Source organism: Hippoglossus hippoglossus, chromosome 14 (assembly GCF_009819705.1).
Source record: "Hippoglossus hippoglossus isolate fHipHip1 chromosome 14, fHipHip1.pri, whole genome shotgun sequence".
Classification (NCBI taxonomy): Eukaryota; Metazoa; Chordata; class Actinopteri; order Pleuronectiformes; family Pleuronectidae; genus Hippoglossus; species Hippoglossus hippoglossus.
Window position 1 is genome coordinate 16,161,925 of NC_047164.1, and position 22,425 is coordinate 16,184,349.

The following is a 22,425-nucleotide window of genomic DNA, read 5'->3' on the forward strand; positions in this document are numbered from 1 at the left end:
CAAACACATAGTAGTGCTTTCTCTTCCTCTCTCTCTTTGCAGTCACACTGCCAATTCCACGGAGGATTAACCCAAGCAACTGGACACAAGGCTTATTAATCATATCATCATCCCACACGCATTGCTTTGTCCCTTCCTGCACTACTGATGGGCTGCCATGTCAAGGATCCCTTACAGCTGTGTGTTTTATGTGCTGTGGAAAGCTGTGTGAGCCCCCAAAAAATAGGCCTAATGATGTCAGATGTCGTCCACGACCCCTGTAATTTCACACATTCAGATTTATCGCACACCATTATGCATTTGGCCTGTGTGTATCCACCGAGATGTGGTGTTTGCTTGTCGGGTGTAAAAAATGTGTGCGTCGTAGACAAAGTCATATAAAGAGGGTGACTGGCTGAGGGGTTTGTTATCTGTGGGACACCGCAACGGGGCAAGGCACAGAATTCAGACCATGAACCCAGAGGAAGCCACCCATTTTATATGGCACTGTACTACACACATCTGCAGACACACACACACACACACACACACACCTACACAGAAGTGCACCGTTAAACACACAAAGACCGACTTGGAACCTGTCAAGTGCAAACAAACTGATGACAAGACGGCAACAGATGGATTCACTGAGGAGAGACGAGCTACGCATTCAACTCAATTAGCAACGTGCTGCTGCATGACGCCGATGGGATATGGAATCTTACCATGACTGGCAACCTGTCAATCGAGCAACAGAGCCACGAAACAAGCATCATGCAAGATGCAATGAATTAAATTTAATAAACCAATAAATAAATTAATTTATGAATTAATGGTAAAAAAAAAAACCCGCGGAGTGGCAGCTCTGCATCAAAAAACAGGGCATAATGTGACCAGGGAGCCTAAATATCCCCAGGCGCGCACACACACAAAGAAGAAAACTGGCAGCGGGGAAAGAAGAGGAGGAGGAGGCAGTGAGGAGAGACGGAGAAGAGAGAGGAGAAAGAACAATGGCTGCTTCCCTCTTCCCCTCTTGCTCACGCTCGCTACCTGTGTGAACATTCACAAGCTCTGTTCATACATTATCCTGCCATGGTACCTAATGAGCCAGGCATCTCCACCCTGACACTTACGCTTGGCTAGGCAACCCTTATTACAGTGGGAGGCATACTCACTCACTTGCACACACACACACACACACACACACACACACACACACACACACACACACACACACACACACACACACACACACACACACACACACACACACACACACACACACACACACACACACACACAACTGACCACCACAAGTCACATCCTCATTGTCTTGTCAGACGAAATCCTCATGTAAGGGTTTACGTGTGTTTGTGCGTCAGTTTTGGACGCGTCAAGTTCTTAGTTCTTACAAATACATGAAGCGGCGTGAAGCCTGCTGGTGAATATGGGGAGAGACACCCCATGCCCCTCCTGAGTCGGTTATTACCGATGCTTCATTGTTCATGACGGCAGACAAAATTGCTCTTTTAGCTGCTTTTTATAAAACACGAACACGCACCCACACACACACAAGCACACAAACAAGTCTATCTTGTCTGGCAACATACCAGTCATTGCCAGGATGTACCCTGCAGAGCTATGATTGTTTTGGCTGCTTCTGTATAAAAAGCCCCTCCACTTCAAAAAGAGCCTCCTACAACTGGTTAAGTGGGAAACCAGCAGGAATGTGGGAGGCCAATCAACTGCAAGTAGGGGCAACACGGTAAAAGTCGGTCAAACGAAGATCAAACGTCACGACAGCGTGTACGAGAGGGCGTGGGGGGGGCTTGCTTTGAGAACGGGGGATGAATCGGTTAAAGGATGACATAAGATACTCGGTTTGACCCTCAAAGCGCAAAAAAGAAGAACAAAAAAGAAAATGTAAGGAAACCAGAGATTGCTCTTTTTTTACTTTAATCTAAGATTAGATGCCTGGACTGGAGGTGATGTAATCTAATTCAGCTCGCAATCTTTCTGGGAGAAGTGATTGCTGTGGCTCAGCAGCTGATTGTGATTTTCAGCCGTGTGGGCTGGTGTATTCTGACCACCATTACACTGAGACCCACACAGGGACAAAAAAAGAAACGCTCACTTCAAAGCAGCTGCACTGAGACTGAGTCCTCTTTCGGGACTTGATAGCTTATGCTACAGTTATGTTTTGAAGCTATTCCTCAAGAAAAGAAAATGTACAAGGAGTAGGATGCGATCATATTAAAAATCAAAGACAAACCATTCAACAAAAATGTCCCACTACGGTGTTTTCCTAAAGAGGAGCAGGGGATTTTTCTTTTATTTCAGTGAAACTACAGTTTCTTGTTTTAAATATAATCAGTGTAATGTAAGTTAATCTCCGATACCTATGTATAAACTCTCCATCATTACACACAGTACTGAAAAATAATAGATGAGATTTCTCCTTATCAGTATCAGAAACAGTTGACTCATAGGTCCAGGCTTAAAACTTAAAAATGTAGATGTGCTGTAAATTTGATGTGCTAAAACAGTATTATTCCATAGAGTATAAACATATCAACTTTTGATTACTTGTGTCCATTCTAAACCTGCCTGTCTTGAATGGACTTTTTTTCCAGGCCTGTGGTAAAGCTGGTTGCAGTTTTTCGTTCTGAACTGTAAAAGTGACTTGCAGTAATTGAGTCGCAGCTACTAAAGACCTGAAGCTCATGGACACGTTGTTGTTGTTGTGATCGACGATAAAAGAGTGCTGGTCACCTGTTTAACCCAATGCACCCTGAATTCTACACTGCACTTCCTTGGGCCTTTAACAATACATATTGTCAAGTGCTAAGTCGATAAGATGCACGTTTCTTGAGATATGCGTTCCACATACAGACAGATTTCTGTAATTTTTACATCATTTAAGTCCATAGGAATGCTGCCCTCTTGTGATTTTCAGAACCTTTTTATTTGCTGATGTTTTAAAAGATCATGGAGGTCATGTAAATTATTTATTTGTTGTGGATTTATTAGTCGTACAGAGTTTTATACGCCTCATAGTGTTCCTTGTTTACCTGCCTGCTAGCTTGCTAAATCTTCGACATGCATTAACGTTAATATTAGCACCCATGTTACTGCTGCCTAACTGCAGTCTGCTCACACTTTCTAAAAAGAAAGTCTAACAACTCCACAACTTTGTAATGAATGCAAGATGAGATACATTTTTGCACAAAATATACATTTAATTATATCTAGCTTGATAACAGATTGTCAGCAATGTAAACCAAAGCTTTCAGTGTTACAACTAATAACACATTGTTGTGTTGCTGTTTGTGTGTCAACAGACTATTCGTCCATTGCACACAATTACATGTGAGAGTTGTTGCTATACTAGACTCATCTGCATGTAAGTCAGCCATTGAGCTCATTGCGATTACTGTCACTGCCTTTTTATTCATTTGTATTTATGTATGTTGATCATGGGGTCGATTGCATGTACTCAAATGCAATATAGAAGATAGACTGTGTGAGTGTTTTAACAATAAGGTGTTAATAATGATAACATTATAATTTTACTCACTGCAATTGTGACATGAAAATTTGTGATACAGTAAAACTTAGAGTAAATACATCCATAAACTATGAGCTAACTCTTTTACGACATAGACTTTAAAGAACAATGACTTATTTTATTGTTTACCTGATGAGTAATATCCAATAAAAATTGCATCTAAAAAACTTTTACAATCTATAAAAAACAGTAGTCTATAAAACCTTAAATCTTTCAAGAAAATGATGTGCTATTCAAAAGAGGATGACAGTGGGGAGTGCAGATGTTTGTGCAGTGCATCCGTGGGTGTGATGACTATCACAAACACACCCGTGTGTGATCACCGTGTTTAAAAAACGTGGCAAAGACAAGAAGCAACGAATTTTACCAACACCGCACAGCAGACACTGAGCTAATTCCCTCATGTGCTGCGCTCAGCTGTAAGACGCCTGGGTAGGCACCAATCAGGCTGTAAATACAGGGGACAATGCGGAGGAAAGCTACCACTTCCCCTGTCTGTCTCTGTTACAGTCTCATGCACATTAGATGGAACATTGCAGTTATATGGACACACTGCTGCACCTTTTTTTTGTTTTTCTCCACGTCTTGACTTTGGCATTTATATATTATATATCTATTTATTATCAAGATTAAACTGAGCTTGGCCGTGTAGAATGCAATTTCCAAAAAAGGATCCATGTGTGTCTCTCACAAACAATGCGTGTGCACGTCTTTATATTTTGTGTCTGTGAGTGTGTCCGTGTGGATGAGTATACCAGGTCACAGTGGCTGCAGTCTTACAGGAGGTTTAACCTTGGCAAATCCACTATTAGGTGTTCAGAGGATGATGATGTGAGCAGTAGGGCCTCCCCGATGGTTTCACTTTCTATGAGCATCCAGCAGGTCACAAATAGAGAAGCTATGGGGGTATTACAAGGTCAGAGGTTGGCTAACTCTCAATATGATGACAATTCCAAGCTGGCATTTTCATTTCCTGAAGAGACTGATTCCCCATGGCAGCTGAGGCCAAAGATGTTAGCTTTTTTTCTTTTGTTCAAATAAGTTTGCTTTTAAGACATAGGATTTGTAACGCAAATGTGCAGTGTGGACAAGAAAACTGTCACCTCCGCTGTGTATCTGAGAAAGAATAATACTAAATTTGGGTTTCCAATGCATACAAAATTAGAACCCTGCCTTTTTTTGACAAATGTGCCTCCACACATCTCCACATTTTTTTGTCCCTTTAATTTTGTCCTTCAAATGTCTTCAGAGGTGCGGCCGTGCAGCCAAGCAGCGGGAGCAGCTGATGTTTTTAATGGCACACGGTTTGTCTCCTGGTGGTGAGATAAACATGGGGAAGAGATTAAAACCCCAGGCTTTCTTCCACAATCTCCTGCCTTCATCCTCCTTCCCCTTGCCGTGGACATACAGGGCCGGCACAGCAGACTCTAATTCAAAACCAAACTCATCCGGTCCATGAGGCATACGCCAACCCGAGAAACACACATTGACTATACGGCGACATTGGTAGAGGGGCAGACGTCGACAAATGGGCAGGAGAACACAGACAGGTGACAAGGAGAGGAGGCTTCAGCACCGTTTAATCATCCACCTGTCAAATGTGTCTCATCTGGCCTATTGCAGAATACTAGCAAGACTGTGCACAGCCACTACTGTAATGCCGGTATTGATTTTGAGACGAGTCTGTTGGGTCGCTAATGTCAAGATGTGGACCACAGCAAACACCCTGAAGAGGAGGAAGCAGGGCAAAAGGCCAGGCTCTCTGCTTTCTTGCTATGCCGCCCCCCCCCCCCCCCCCACCACTGAGGCACGGGTTGGCTCACCGAGGAGCTGATGAGCTCGAGCAGAGTGGCTAAACACACCATTTCCTTTGTCACTGTCATTAGGCCAAGGTGAGGGGCCCTCAGGTGGAGGCAGACCCAGAGTGTATGATTAGCTCTGCCATTTAAATGACATTCACACTAATCGCCAAGATCCGGTCTGTCAAGGTGAGAGGATACAGCGAGGGATCTGTCAGCTTGGAAGGCTGAAGCAATGCAAGGAAACGTGCAGGAATATCTGATTCCACTTGGTGCGAATGCCGTGTCAATCAGTTAAGCCGGGCACAGCGGTTGCTTGTTTTATTCTGCATCTGCACTGCTTTACAGTAGTGACAGAGCACAGAGGAGCTGCGATCTGTGCACGCGACAGCTCCCGTGGAACATACAGGGACTCAGGGTTGTTTGAGGAGGGATTGGCATTGACATTGGCATGTTAACCACCGAAGAAGATCTGGTCCTCTGGTAAAACAGGCCTGTGCCAAGACAATGTATTCAAGTTTCGTTTTTATTCTCGTGTAAAAACGGCACCGGCCATTTGCTCGCACATCTATTTGGACGAGAATTTAAAGGATTGGTTATATTACCTTCCCCTGGTGGAAATTCATGTCTGAAGACAAGCCATCTTTAAAACTCAAATGACCCTGCTCTCACTCTTGCCCGAACAAAAGAAGGCATTATCAAACCTCACTCTCAGCAGTGCTAGATCCATTTGGTAAACAGCCTGTGTCCTACAGTAGTAATCAGAGGGTATTTTTGAGGGATTTGCAGGCTGGCCAGGAGGCATCCGCTGGAGTGATCTCTAATTGCTAAAAGCGGAGGCCTAGACTGCCTGGCGCTCTTTTGAAGCCATCGGCAGCAGCTTCCAGCCAGAGGAACCAGCAGGGGGAAGCTTCCTACTGAGCCACTCTCCTTTTTCTTTATTTCCTTCTCTCTCCCTCCTCACCATGCCTTCATTCTAGTTTTCCTGCTTTTCTTGTGCTCGGTCCACCTTCTTTTCCATTCTCCTCTCTTTCCCTTCCCATTTCTTCTCTAACTGTACTTGTTCCCGTTTCCCCTCCTCTCCTTCTCAGTCAATGAGCCAGCAATCACTTTGCAGACAGACATCCTCTGCTCAGTCGGCCATGTTCAATCCCTAGCACCGGTGGCTGATGAGGCATTGTGGTGACGTCAAACGCCGCAGCTTTTCAGGGAGCAACAGTTAAACCTGTGGAGGTGCAGCTCTGCTTCCCAGGTTACAGGACTCATACTGGCAGTCTTTGTATAAAATAATGAATGTAATATGCCAAAGAGATGAAAGATAATGAGGCCAATTATTTTTTTCTTCTCGCCCAGTGAGGCGGGAGAGGCAAATTTATGTCAAATAGTTGGTGTATAATGACACCTAATACCACTCAAGCCTTTGTTACAGTATGAGCTTGTGCATCTTGGGGTAAAGACTTTTGCTCTCTAAAGCATAGTTTTCAAATTGTGACAAACACACATACACACAAAAAACACCACAACAACTATGCAATGTGATATTGTTAGTCTTTTGGAAAGTGTGGTATATTTGTAGGCTTGGGCATACACTGAAAAAAAAAAAAAAAAATAGAAAAAAAAAAAGGGAGCATCCGCACACACCGTCTCACAGAGACACAACCGGTTTTTTGGTTGTTTGGAAAGCAGCTCGCTCAGTGTGACATTGACTCCTCAGTGCCAATTCTACACTGGGAGCTGCACTTGCTGGCTTTGCTGCCAATCCAGGTAAAGAGATTACAGACACACACAATGCAGCCTTCTGTTCGTCTGCCAAGAAGAAAACCAGCCCTTTAAGCCCGCAGAAAAAAAGGCCCATACACAAATTCACACAGCCTTGGCCCCGTCCTTGCACGAAACCACGATTCCCCCTTCTTCTCCAGGAACACAGCTTCTAGTATGTGCCTCGCTCAGTGGCTCTCTCATACCCAGCAGCCTGGTGACTTAAACAATTCAGCCTCCATCTCTTTACCCCGGTCCCCAACACTGTTGCGCATTACTATTACTTGCATCATTCAAATAAAGAAGGAGTTTGGCTTACAATCAGTCACACAGTCATTATGATGCTACCCTAATGGGGGCTGTCTGGTTACAAACTAATGTTAAACAATATGAAAGAAAGTTACACCGGGATTGCATCATGTTTCTTAATGGTGTCATTAAAAAGGTGAGAGAGAACCTGTCTATGGCCCAAAATAGATATGGAAGCCACCTTCAATTTCTTTTTTAAATCACAGTAATTAACTGAAAACTTGTTGAAAAGTAAGACCTTGATGAACACTGCGAGGGCTGACACGGGTTTTTAGGAGCAGGGACTTTTGCAGAGCATGAATCAAACAATCACTGTGCTGTGCAGTTTTGACCCAATTAAAGAGCTACTTATGATTGTAAGAGAGTAATTTAGCATTGGGATTGCAATGTGCTAATTTGCATAGCATGCACTTATCTTTTTTGATTCATGTGGATTAGGCATGATGCTGAGAAGCTGCTTGTGTTACAATCAAATCAGATGAAGAATAGGTCTATTCTTTATTATAAATGTGTCTTATAGAAAAGCTCCTACATGGATTAAGTGCATGGAATAATGCCACATAGATGTGTTCATGAAGAGAGCGGTGATGAGGGAGGGCTAATTATTGTGAGGCACTTATTAAAGGATGCGTATCGCTAGCAAGACAAAGAATTCGTCAATCATCCACTGTACTTTTTACTTATTAAATTAAACACTGATTCTTGGGCGGAAAACGATACTCGCCACTGTGCCACTCTTTCATCACACAGTCCTCTAAGAGATGCCATTTTTATCACCTCAGCAACAAGCTCCCTGGCACTACCAATTGTGTTTGACAGTAAAAATCACATTTTAGATCATGGATCATATGTCAGCTTGCAGGACGGGAGTAGGCAGTGGATGACAGAATGATTTTGACTCAGGGCTATTTCAAACGCTTTTATTTCCCACCCGTGCAGCTCGTCCTGCCATCTGACGGAGACACGTGAAGTCATGTGGAGGGTGTTGGGAATGACGACTGGTACGTGGCTGCTGTGCTCGCGGCCCCGTCCCAGGGCAAAGCCTGTGTTTTTGGAGCGCACACATGCACATACTGCAATCTGGACCTCCCACACCGCTGAATAAACCATCCAGAAATAACAAGAATAATCACAAATTACTCTGCGAAATATTCCGAAATGTACAGATTCCCGTTTACCCCTCCGTCACAGAATGAGTATCAGGTGAAGAATAGAATTTTGAAAGGAGGCGGAGTGATGGGGACACTGCAGTAGAACGTGGAACAATGGGCGCCCTCTGGCATCAACCTCTGGACAGCCCAAGCTGCTCACCAAAGACACTGAACTCACCCACAATGAACTGCTGCAGTGGGAAGGGAGGCTTTAGAGAGTTCAATTTCCAACACAATTGGCCGTATTCTACTCCTTTAAATGCCAAGGAGATGGTGTGCAGCGTGCGCCTTTGTGAGGAGCTTTGCTTACAGCGAGTGTCCTCTAGCAGGAGAGACAGAGGGAAAGACGGGAGAAAACGGAGTGATGACGATGACGGGCAGGGTGCAGGAGAATGGTGTGGGACAGAAATAGTGCAACTGTGTAAAAAGAAAAGGAGGAAAGAATAAGACTGAGTGACTGGCAGAGATAGAGTCAAGAAAAAAGAAAAATCGCAGAGAGAAAACGAGAAGGGTAGAGAGTGTCTCCTCTGGCTGTCGTTTCGCCAGCCTCGCGGGGACCGTCTGAAGGACAATGCTGCTACTAGTCGAGTGTGACGTTTGTCCTCTATCCAATTCACCACAGCCCGAAAGAAAACACACTTACAATCAAGCGGTGATCATGAATCTCATACACGATAAACAACCAGAAAATACAAAGCATTAGAGCCTTATACAATCCGGCTTCTATTTAAAATAAAAAAGCTCGATAGGGAAAATAAAAACGGCGCCGAGATAACATTAAAGTGAGGTGATTGTGAGGTCATCGTGTGAGTCACAGCAGGCCTTGTAAGAGATCACCTTTAACTGCTGTGATCTAACAGCCAGTTATGCACATCACCCTAATATACTGTGAGTGTGCAGTCCCCACATTGTGTTTAATTCGATTACAGCACAAGAATTATTTTCATAACCTCACAAATGCTCGAGAAATAAATATAAATGTGTTTACTGATTGCAGGGACATTTGCTTCCTGTTTCCTTATTTTTGTCTCGGCAAAAAACACTATAAATGTCATGCAGCTGTTGTTCTTTTAAGGTTTAGAGGCAGAGAAGATTTAAAAGGAAGTTGCAGTGCACCTACATGTGTAAGCTCGACGTCACACTTTTATTACAGTGTGTCTGCGTTGCTGTTAAAACCTGCAAGACACACTGTACGACAAGATAGTCTCCCTGCGCTACTTTGCAAAGCATTAGAGTCACAAAGTGAACTGTTATTTTGGGGCCTTATAATTATGGAAGAAGAAAAAAAGGCAGCGTGGTTTTCGAAGAATTTGCGATGTGTGACATTTGAATTGTTAAATAAAGGATGTGTTATTTCTATTGCGGTGCAGCAGGAAGAAAATGGGGATTATTTTTTCATGAATCAATCTGTAAGATAAAAATGAACACAGGTGGAAAATTGATTTGGACTGTGGGCTGCCAGATGCCCATCACTAGATCGGTGGGGAGTGGTAAAGCGGGGCCCAGGCACTGGTTTCTCTTATCATCTATTCAGTGTCCTTTCATTTGTGGTCACGGGGCAGCTGAGCCATTAATATTACACAATCGCACCAATGGCTCCGATGAATTATTCAAATGTTCTTATGGGACTGTAATATTTGATGCAATTCATCTGGAAGACCTGTTGTATTTTTAAGATTAAAGCATCACATGCGTATCTACCGTCTCAAATTACCATCGGACCAAATTCTGAAATGCTAGTTAGAAGAAGCCGAAAGTGCAGGAGGAGCTGCACCTGCCACCTGCCTCGGTGTCACACTCAATATAAATACGTCCGCTGTCATCAGAAAAATTGCCGCGGAGGCTGTTTCTCCATCATTGTCTTCATTTGAAGGGCATTTTGCTGCCCAGAGGCAAACGCCTAACACACTCCCCGAGCGCGGCGCCCATCCCCTTCCACAGAGGGCTGGCAGTGCAGCAGACAGAGGAGAGAGACAAGCCAAAAATAAGAGGGAAAGAGAGAGAGACGGATGGGGAAAAAAAAGAGAGAAAGAGCCTCCGTCTCAAAGCACACACTCACACTGGGTTCTGTCACTACAGATCAAAATCCCCTCAAAGCCATAGATCACTTCCAGTATAGTTCACATGTTCCACACTTAGAAACTGTTTACCAGACTCAAAGAGTTTGTCTGCGCAGCATACACACATGCAGAGCACACACAGAGTCACAGATACAGTAGGAAGAGACAGTTTGCACATAAAACAGACACTACAGCTTTCGATGCACGCCAACTGCACTTAAACATTTATACACACGGAGTGGATGTGTCGCTCGGTGCAGAAGAAATGTTTACATTCATGTGGCAAAACAGCGCTCAGCCCAGTTCAGTGAGATGGTGCGATGCCAGCTCTGCCTACAAGTGAGCTGACTAATGTGACAAACGGAGAAGTGTCTGCTCCTTTTTCTCGTGGAAATACCTGTCAGTGCCTGTCGACTGCTCTCGCACACAATGATGCATGGACACGTACACAGCCGGGGACAGCCTGTCTCCTAAAAGTTCCTTCAACGCAGCTATGTGAGGATTCATAGCCGGTAACAGCCACGGCACCGGGGCTCAGGATAAGTGACAGGGCCTATATGTGCTTACTGGCGGTTAAGTCTGGCCGGTTAAGTCTGGCCTGCAAGCCCGCCGCTGTGGCCTTAAATACGCAACGCCGCATTGTGGTGCAGCGAGGGAACCTGTCTTTGGAAAGTCCTCTGCTTGAGAGAGAAACGTCCCCTCATCTAAGATAAGGAGCCGATGAGAGAGAGTGATAAAGTCCGTGCTTCTCCTGGGCCTTATCTGATGCTGTTATCTGACTGCACAGCACCCACCATCACACAATCTTTACACCCTTTAAGCACCTCTCTGAAACACTCACACCAGCATCATCTCACACACACACAAACACACACACACACACACACACACACACACCGTCTAACGCTCAAACATTCTAAACACCATACCAGCTTATTGATTACTTTGACACGCTCCTATTGTTGAACAGATGGTACACCTAATATCATGTGAAATGGAACTGTTCTGTGTTATCTCATGGGGAAAGGACGTAGAATGACTATTTTCTCACCTTTCAGAAAAAGACAAAAATGGAGAGACACGAGAACACAAGCCGTGTGACTTACCTCTATGTCTGTTAGTAGTCTTATCGAACATAAGCATGGCGTCGTCAACCTGGAAGACACAAGAGGAGATGTGACATTAGCTCAGGTACTTCATGTGATTTTTCTCCCCATTGAATCACATCTCATCTCACTGTAAATATTCTTAGAATATAGATTCCTGCTGATTTACAAGTAGTTCTTTCTCACACCGCTACGTAATCATTCTGCGGCCACAGGATTATTGCCAGGTTACCATTCTCTGTAGTTTGTAATTTGAATGATACAGGGCTTTAAGCAATCTCATTGCATGGATTAAATGTGAGTGAAATGTGACAAAGAAGGGCAGGAAATTAATATTAATGACAAGCAAAGGGGGGGAAAAGGAGAATTGTGTCGACAGTATGTTTATTGTGATGAACACTGATGTCCGGTCTTGGGGAAAGTGACAGATCGACACAATCCACTAAGCGAGCGTAAGAAAAAAGGGATCCTTCCTCATCTCGCAGCCGCATCGGCAGCAGCTTCTCCCATAATATCATCCCTCATCATGTCCGATAATGCCACACACAGACAGACAGCATTTCTTCTTCACCTATCCCTGAAAAACAGATCTCCCAGACTCACTCTGCTCCCTATAACTTTGAAGAAATGCTCATTTAAACTGTGATTTTGTCTTGGGAGAATAATACGAAAAAAAGGACAGAGGAATATCGAGAGTAGCAGCAGCAGACAGAAACAAAGAGGGAACACTCTGCACCATTTTCTCCCTGGTTATGGTCTCTAGGTAAGTGTAACGGCGTACCAAGGAGGCTCGATGCTGTGCGGGGGGAAAAGATGTGCACACAAGCATGCGCCTTAGTTTTTCATAGGAGGGTGACAAAGCTTCAGGAGGCGATAGGAAGAGACAAGAATAGGGGTCTCACTCAAGCTGAACTGTCTGATTGGATAAAGAGAAGTGCCTGGCAGCCAGGCAGACTAGTACTGGCACACTGTTCATGCCACCCTCCTGCCACACATTTGGCACACAAGACGTTGGCACAGCTTGTAGGGCCCAGTTACTCATTGCATGCCTTACAGGCCACATGCAGCACACTTTCTTTGCACTTCCCCAAAAATACTTTAAAAAAATTGCCAAATATAGCCAGCAACATTCATCTGGAGTTGAAGTAACTTGCATACACAGTATATGGATTTAACTGGGATTTCCACTGGTGAACAAGAATGTCCAGCTGGATTAAAATAGTAGCTGGGAAGCAGGAGGGAGGGGCTCCCCAACAGTGTGAGCTGTCTGCCATACACTTTAAGTAACAATGGTACAAAACTGCATTTCATTTACTTTTTTTCCTAACTACAGCATTTATATAAACAGCTCATGGTGAAAGGTGATACGGCATTTAGCACTGTCGCCCCACAGCAAGACGTTGAATCCCGGTTTGACCAGGATCTTTCTTTTGCTTGTTCTCACTGTGTTTGCATGGGTTTCCTCCAGGTAATGCGGCTTCCTGCAATATACTGTCAACCTCTCCAGGTTGCACCCTGCCTCCCACCCACTGTCATCAAAGATTGGCTACAGCTCCCGTGAGACCCTCAAAAGGTTGAGCAGTATATATAATGGATGGATGGATGGATTCCTACAGTGTTTGTGGTTCAGGAGGTTATTAGAAGTCAAATAATCTGCCAAAGTCCCCCTCCAGCAAGACAATATAGGTTTAGGTGATCAAAACCAGGGAAAACACTGAATCAGGTGAAGCAGTTTAGCGTTAAAAATATGCTCTATAGTGCAGACACTGGTTGTCTGACGAGGCTCAGCTTATTTCTCAAATAACTAAGGATCCAGACATTTGTTGAGTTAGAGCATTCATCAACTTAAAGGTTAACGTTTTAAGGTTACAAGTTTAAAAATGTGATAGTGACTTGACTTGAATGGTAAGAAAACAGACGGTTTTAAAGACTGGGAAACTCTCACTTGTGCTCACAGAGAGTATTGTCACTCAGTACACAGAACTAAGCTCCTGAAGTGGGTGGGGAATCAGGGCCTACCGGTGGATGGAGGTTAATTATAACACCACCTTATTACAAAGAGTTTGCTCCGAATGTGTGTAATAGTGAGTAGAGAGCGTCACGTGTGAGGGAGCAGCGCAAAAATATGTTGTGTTTAACTAGTCGGATTTGCTCCATCAATTGTCTTGAATAAACAATTAAACTAAAGCCTCACTTACTCACGTCTTCTCAGAGTAAGGCAGGAGGTCTATGTGAGGTCTAACAGCAATCTTTTGAAGACAAGACAGGAATGAACTATCAAGTGTGAGAATAAATTCATCAGCCCTATATACTGCAGCTTGCAATTTACTAATAAGTTGTTAATTTTCCTAAACTCCTACATTTTGATGCAGCAGACAAGTTTGCTTTGTCACAGAGTGCAATCTGATGCCTGCACGGTGGAAACACATATAAAAGTGGTGAACAAATAAACAGCTGCCAAGCAATACCACCTGCAGCAACAGTTTTATAAAAAAGACATTTATAATGTCCCGTAACCTAACCCCTATCTCATGCCCCGGAATCTAATGAAAATCGCATTAAAGTGGCAAGAAGTAGAATAACTGGAATTTGTCGTGCAGGGGGTTGTGATTTTATTGCAGGAGGGTGAAGAACACGGAGACACTTTTGGATGGAAGGTTCCTCCATTGTCACATTCAGTACCTAGCCAGATAATTATACTGTCCTAGAATTAAATGAAATAGAGAAAACTTTCATTCAAATCATTTCTTTTTTTTCTCCACTTGCTGAGAACACAAGGAACAATTTATAACGTCTCCACATTTGACAGCGTGAAAAGCTTCACTGGAGAGAAAAGATGGGATGGTGTGTTTACCAACTATGGTAAACATTTAGTTCGACAAGAATGGTCAACAGCTCGTGAGCATTTACACGGGAGGCAGAAACGTATTGCATTTGACTTCTGTCATCTAATATCAATAATATTGATACAACAGTCTGTAGCGCACAAATCAGCACGAAGTGTGTATCGAATCACCGGCAGAGATTTTTTCTTGTTTTCTTCAAGACTTGACGAAGTGGTGGCGCCACCTTCCAACACAAACTGTGATGACAACTGTTATGGTGTAAGTAACCATTTTGTCTATAGATTAATATGAGATGTGGTGTTAAGTTGAAGCTCATCAAAATTCAGTAATACTCACAAGCACCTGCCAGATCACAACACTGTTAGGATTTCTGTACTAATACGTAATGAGTTTGTTTTGTTAGGTAGCTAAACATAATCACTTCATTTGAAACCTCTGCCAAGGAGGCTTTGTATCAACCTCAATGTCTTTAACACAACTGTGTAAATTAGTAGTAACTGAAATAGATGCAATGTTTAAACTTTTTGCCGTGAAAATACTGGTGTTTAAATGAACCCAACAACACAGTCGTATTTATAGATAATTAAAAGAAAATGTTCTAACTGTCGCTGTAAGCTAATGTTTCATCAATAATTGTCAACTTTAAGATCTCTGATGAATATGAATCTCTCATATATTCCATAACAACACAGTGGAAATCAGTAGCAGTTGAACCATTTGTGGATAATAATGTTTTGAGCTGCTTGTTGTACGTCTTTTTTTATAGGAAACCTACTGACATAATTCGTACAAGTCATGTTAGTCAGCTTTCCCATGAATGCCAGCGGGAACGGTGTGTTGATGCCGTAGCAGCTCGTTCTCCCCCTAGCTCTACTGGAGGTGCTAGCGAGGTGCTACTACCGCTAGCTGAAGATGACACACTCTGGCTCAGAGACAGCAAGACATTAAACGCTGTACAGTCTTTCAGATCGACGCCGTGCTGTATTTGGTGAGCTTCGATGTGCAACCAGACTTTTGACTGTTTATCGCGGCTAATCTTAGCCACGTTATCCATGCATGCTAGGTCTTGCTGAACAAATGGACAGGCTGTTGCGTAGTGTGTGACGTAGTCATATAGGCAGGTCCTGGCAGATACATACGGTGTCTTTGCAGTTTAGGAACCGATAAGCAGAACCAAAATTCTTTTTTTTTTACGGGTACCCAGTACTTGGCATTTGGGATTTGGCTCTAATTTGGAACCGAGTTTCGGTTCCCAACCCTAATTGCGTGCAGGCAGAACAGTATCTGCGAATGGAAAGGCTAACTCGCAAGTTAGCATTACTGCTCAGGCTGTGGTTCTGCGAGCACAGGGTCGAGGCAAGCGAAAAACCCGTTCTCCCCTACGTGGTTGCAACCGCTTAATACCGCCCGACTGTTGCTTGCTCGTCAAGTTGAAATTTGAGAATTTGGAGGTGGTGATAAAATTGCAACAACAGGATTGATTTTCCAGGGAATAATGTATGGATCGTGATGGGAAAAAAAAAATCACATATTTAGTGGACTGGAATCTATGTGTGTGTCCAATTTGGTTTGGTTCGATTGAATTTAAGGGGGTGATGGGACTTTGTGTAGGTATCCGCTCTACTGAGAGCCATTCTGGTTGTGATTGCTAAAAATAATATTGCTACTTTGTAAAATGAAGAGAGGTGTATTAATTGGAGTGTATTACACAATGTAAATGTGTGAACTGTTGTTGTGACATTAAGAGCGGACGTCCACCCTGTCGATGAGACCCGTACAACAAAGAACACAAATTCACAGTGAAGCACAGATGGGCACTTTAACAGAGGTGCACATCATGTGAGGGTCACACTTCAGCAGGTCATACAATACAGTATCGCCCCTCTCTCTCTGGCCCATTCTGTCTCTCTCTCTCCCTCTCTCTCGCCCAGTCCGTCTCTCTCACTCTTTGCCTCTTGCGGAGTCTATAGAACCATCTCCCGTGCTTCAGGGCTTTTCAATGTAGTTATTCAAGCAGAACACAACTGTGTGCCTCCATCTGATAGAAGGTTAAGGACCTCTTCACCGTGCACAAAAAAGCCCACCACACAGAGGTGAGGCCAGGCTCACCTCAGGGAAGAAATCTTTCTCTGTCCTCCTCCTCCTCCTCTTTCACTCTTCCTTTTCTCCTGGCTCGGTGAAAAGAAAGGTTCAAAGGATAATGGCTGTCTTATCACTATGTAAAAGGGGAATGGGAACTCCAGCGAAGTGCCCGGCCTTTTGTGACAATGAAGAAAAGAGCAAAAGTCTATTTCACCGTGGTGTATGCACTGGAACAGTCCACGGCCACTTAAAAAGCGAAGGCTGCTGGAGGAAGACAGTTGGGGGCAGAGGGCCGGGCAGCTCTTTAACTAGACCTGCAGCAAATACATCTGAACCAAATAACCTGCTCTTAAAAAGGCCTGACGGGATATGCTGGGTATGTCAATTGTTGGCTTTCGAGCAATTTAACTCTTAATCACAATTCAGAAGGTAGTGATATGATACTGGTTTCCCTTTTGTGTTTTGATCCCATTCTGTAAATCCCTTGATTCAGCAGGTATTAGTTAGAATTAAGAAAAAAATCAATACAAGGTAAAAGAAAAAGAATGCTAAACAGACAGTGGCAGTAGATGTATTAGTGGGATATCAATATAAACGTTACAGTATTGGGAGGCAGTGAATGTTTTTGATTTGATGAATCATTTAGAGTCGAAGAGCTGAATGAGTCAGTTTTAGACATATTGTATTATATTTATCTCAGCTAAGGATGTTACACAAGATTACGCAAAAACTACAGAACCGATTTTATTGAAAGTTGGTGGATGGACGGAGTGTGGGCAAAGAAATAACCTACCAACTTTGTTCTGGATATTTTTTTGTGTTTCTTTAACATTGTGAGATTGGGCATTGGGCAATTTGTGACCTTCTCAAGAAATAAAGATCGTGATGAAAAGAAATCAGGCACACATACAAATGGGTTTGGCTTGATTGAATTTAAGAGGACTGTTGGCGGAGGTATGGGCTCTACTGGGCGCCTTTCCAGTTCAGACTGTCCATGTTATTTCTTGGAAGTTATTTCATTTTAATTTGTAAGGTTTTATTCATTCAGTCGACAGAGGTAGGGGTAGCAGGCGAGCTGGGACCTGGTGCTGCAATGCCAACAGAGTTTGGCTTCTACAGATGTAAGAAGTTTAGATTGTGCACTTGACCTACTCTTCTATTCTTTAGAAGAAAGACCACCATACTTGTCCGGTATGTTTTGTTTTTGTTTTTGTGAAAGTCAGTGTTTGTCAGTAACTTTCCTGTACTGCAAAGATCACTGAGGATAATAGACACAAGTGGCTGAGCTGCAGTGGAATAAAATATACAAAACTTGTTTAAAGATAATAAATTAATTGATTTAAGTGGTTTATGTACTGGCACACCCCAATGAATGGTTCATTGAGTACATAAGGTTGTTTTTTCATCCGTAACATAAATACGTTAGAAAGAAATACCAGCTGATTGGCAGATGGTGTCAGATAACTCAGATGAACCATGTGACACTGCAATAATATTTGCATATTTTACCTCCAATGTGCTTGTGCCACAAGCTGAACAATACCTGAGTGAGAAGTTGATGTGAACCAACAGAAGGTGTGAGGCTTACGGGTAACACAGATCGATTTGAAGGACAGAACGACATGATGTCGGTCAACTTGAAAGCGACGCGTCAGTGACGCTCTACATAACTCTGGTGTAACAACATGGAGAAAAAAGGGACCAATCCTGTTCCTGTCATATGCCATGAGACTTAACTCCACACCGGCAACATCTGCAACCTCTTGTGTCTGTATAACCCCATATGTTTGAGCAACCTCGGAAAAATGCATAATAATTCAAAAAAGACTGTTGTGGTGAAATGATGAATTATGTATCAAAGGACACAGGCATCAATAAAGGCTAATGTGCTCTGTTTCTGGACAGAAAAACAGCAGAGGTGCCGGGTGACAGGGGGAGATTTAAGAGCTCTAGAAATGAATTATGACAGCGATTTAGATAGGTGTCAAATGCATATTTACATTCAGCCCACGGCTTAAGGCTATCAGAGCAGCTTTCCTGCAATTTGGGGGTGACACTGATATACATCATATCTGATGCCAAAGGGACGGAGACATGAACCACAGATAGCGTGACCTGGGACTGGTTGTGCCCATCCTCTTTTTGTTCGAGCCTTTGGGGCTTGTTTCTGACCCAACGTGGCTTTTGTATTTAGTGCACAGACATTTTTGTCTCGCCCTCATTGCCTTCATCCATTACATTTGCTATGAACCTCACTTTTACCTAAGTGGAAAGAAAAACATTGTCGGGCGATTGTGGTGTCAGTTTTGGTATCAGAGATTACTGGGATTTGTGTTCACCCTGCCAGCGCGCCGGTCTGTGCTATTTGCATGGCTTCATCAGATGATGTCAAGAAGAGCAGATTATTTTGAAAAGCTTACAGACTGCTTTAGTCTATGTGTGGCAAATTCAACTTTAAGAAATCCTGGGGTAAAAAAAAATCGTATTTTTTATTCCAACTACACGATGTTGGCGTAAATTATTCTTGACCAAATTACAATTATGCACAACGACCCGTGAAAATTATGTCGGGATGTGAGATATTCAGTTGGCGCACGGTGAAAAAAGCTTTGTCCAACTAAAATTACAACATCACAATGAGCATAGCTACAGGATAACATTAACTTCCATCATGGTGCGGTGAGAGGACCGCACTCGTCAAGATGAGACAATTCAATTCTGTTAAACTAAAAATCGAGGAGCAGGATTGCTCATACCGATTAACATCTCGTTCATTACTTTGTTTAGTCAGGAGACTCATTAGACTTCCCCTTTCAGAATATGACTTCAGTAGGATATGTAAAGGAAATAATCAGAGAGGTGTGAAACGTCTGGGATTCAGCCAGCAGCTGGGTCCTGGGGATTGCTGCCAAATGTGTAGATGGACTGATGTACAGAAAACAGCCGGCACGTATTTACCAAACTACTTGGGGAATCCCACATTGGAAAAATGTATTCAAACGTTTGCAAGTGCTATTTGGCCATAAATGATAATAAATAAACCTAATTAGGGGCAGAAACATGAGTGCTTCTCTCAGCTTGGAGTTTTGGCAGCGTATGAGAAACTGTCTTTTAGGATTAATGATCAAGTATTTGGAAATGGCAAAAGCACCTTAGTCACATTTAAAGCCCTTGAAACTCCTAATGATCAGGTAACCGTCTCTTTATATGCAATCTACCTGTATTCACAATAAATCAAATATGCTCAATATTGTTCACTATATGATTCTGAGATATCTTTATTTGTTAAAATACAGGTGATATGAACTATTACTATCCAGATAAACCTAGCAAAAAAACAAATGCATGTTGGGTAGAGAGAGTGTCCAGTGTTAAGCCCCCTTATGTCTCTGAGCATGACACTGATTATCTGTCTTCTAGAGAGAACTTGCCCCATAGCCTCGCTTTGGAAGAGGTAAAGAGAAAAAATAAAAATCCCTACAGAGATCAATGAATTATCACATTATTATTATCATTACCATTATGACAGATGAGGGTCACGGTCAAGGAGAAAGCTCAGCTGGCACTGCCCCTTCATCAACACTCCCTTTGCAGTGCGGAGCATCTAATATTCTATTACAATGATGGCAATTAACAGAGAAATGATAGCGACCCAGTGACAATGGACAAATTTGTGACAACCCTTTCAATTGTTCTTTTGTAGAGGAAATCTATATCATTGTCTGGGAACGTTGAGCTGCAATGTGCTGCATCCACGCTTGAGCGCTTTTACAAGTGTTGGTTTAACAAGGAGCAGGGGGCAAAATTTTAGCTCCCTATAAGCTCTTGCAATTACACAAGGGGGCAAAAGGGACACTGTTCTTAAGCGTGAGCCTGGATGGATGAGCTAGTCTTTTTTTTTTTTCACTTCCACAGCAGAGGCCAAGCCAGCTGTGTTTAATCTGGAACACAAGCTTTCTTTCCCAAAAGGAATATTCCTTATTATAATAGATGAGTGGCACCCCTCAGCAGAACTGATAAAAATGCATGGCTAGAGTGCAAACACACACACACACACACACACACACACACACACACACACACACACACACACACACACACACACACACACACACAGAGAGAAAATGGCAGAGTGATGTAGGGTGAAGAGGAGCTTATCTGCTGTCTTCTCCGTCTACCCCGATTCTCTTTATTTTTCTTAGTCAATATCTCTGTTTTATAGTTTCTTCTAGTTATCCCAGACTCTTCATCTGGTTTATGACTATTATTTTCCCATTCATGTCAATTTGCATACTAATTAGAAAAAGCTATGTAAAGTTTTCCATTATATTTCTGGAAAATAGAAAACAAGGGGAGACACAAAGACAACCCCGGCAGTACGACTTTTTAATTAATAAGAGACATGTGGTATATCCTATATTGTACACACTATACAGACATGCTCACCATGAAAATATTCTCTAAGTATGAACCAGTCAAAGCTACAGGACTTAACACATTTCTACAATGTCTTATCCCAACATGAGCACTTGTTATTTTCATTCTGGGGAGATATCATCATTATCACAGACTGTTTAGAATGCATGGCAGGGACGTCACTATCGCTTGTAAACTTTCTAGGAATTTCTGCGGAGCACTTGCCTTTTTTCTCTGCAGGGGGAGCCTTTATCTCCTCTGCTCATTTCTATCATGCTGCAATAAATAACTTGAGGAATTCTTTGAGAAGTAATGTTTAAACATCTGCAACACGTTGAAAATATAAATTATTTAGCAAACTTCAATGTAAGTTGTTGTAAATGTTGTTGATGTAGGTTGCTAACTAGTCAATACGTAAGTAATGTTAAGATGCTTATGATTAACTTAATTCACAATCTCAAAGATGGATGACATGACAGCTCTCTCAAAGTGAAGCCAAATCGACTGGATTGCCCCCTTGTGGCTGGCTGCCGTATAGGTCATAAAGCCTGCTTCATCCATGTTAGTGGATGGAACATGGGCTTAATTGAAAAGTCAAAATAAACGTTAATAACATTTTCTGTCATTTTAGGTAGTTCTTATCCCACTGGTATGTTCAAAATATAAATGTTCTACTAGGTTTGGTTTAAACTAGTTATTTGATGCTATTTGAAACAGGATGAAACCTCATGATTGACAGCTGAGACTTGACCGTGCATTTGTATCTGTGGAACTCTGGCTCTAAATGCGTCAAAACAAAAGATGGCAGCACCTCTAACCATGATATTATAGTTCATTTTGACACAACGGGAGCAAATGAAGACACCTTGTTCATAATCTTTTTAAACCGTGTATGATATCAACCCCAAAGAACAATCCTCAGCCAGCTGCAGTAAGGATGAGCAATGCAAGTTTTGCTGTATATTTGCAGATCTTAGCTACTATGGCTCAGAAAGAGCTGTCAACATTTGTCTAGCATCACAGCTTGTGAATATTTTATTTGTCATAGCTGGGTGAAGGTGAGGGGAACAAATTCAGTGCTGTGATTGGTCAAACTGCTCTTGCTTTACAGCATGCTGGATGTTTGCGATGGAAATACGCGTACTAGACAGTGTGTTCTTTAGAGTGACACATTTAACCAGTGTTAATATTAAATGTGTACACGTTTGTAGATATGCGCCATGAATGAAGCCCACTGTATGGCAACACAGGGAATAAGCTTAGAGGGTTCATGTTCACCATTCATCTATTTTTTATACCCAATTACCCAAAAAATGATAGCAACAGAAATATGTGATTCAAGTGTTTTTCG

At 42.7% G+C, this 22,425-nt stretch overlaps 1 protein-coding gene across 9 annotated transcripts in view; it reads right to left on the reverse strand.

Moving 5' to 3' along the window:
• Window positions 1-22,425, reverse strand: part of LOC117774988 (RNA-binding protein Musashi homolog 2) — a 251,138-nt gene that overhangs the window by 102,549 nt on the left and 126,164 nt on the right. For all 9 annotated transcript variants that reach the window (XM_034607765.1, XM_034607758.1, XM_034607764.1 and 6 more), the window contains exon 7: window positions 11,731-11,779. In XM_034607765.1, the coding sequence (XP_034463656.1) occupies window positions 11,731-11,779 (49 nt within the window). The remainder of the gene's footprint in view (window positions 1-11,730; window positions 11,780-22,425) is intronic.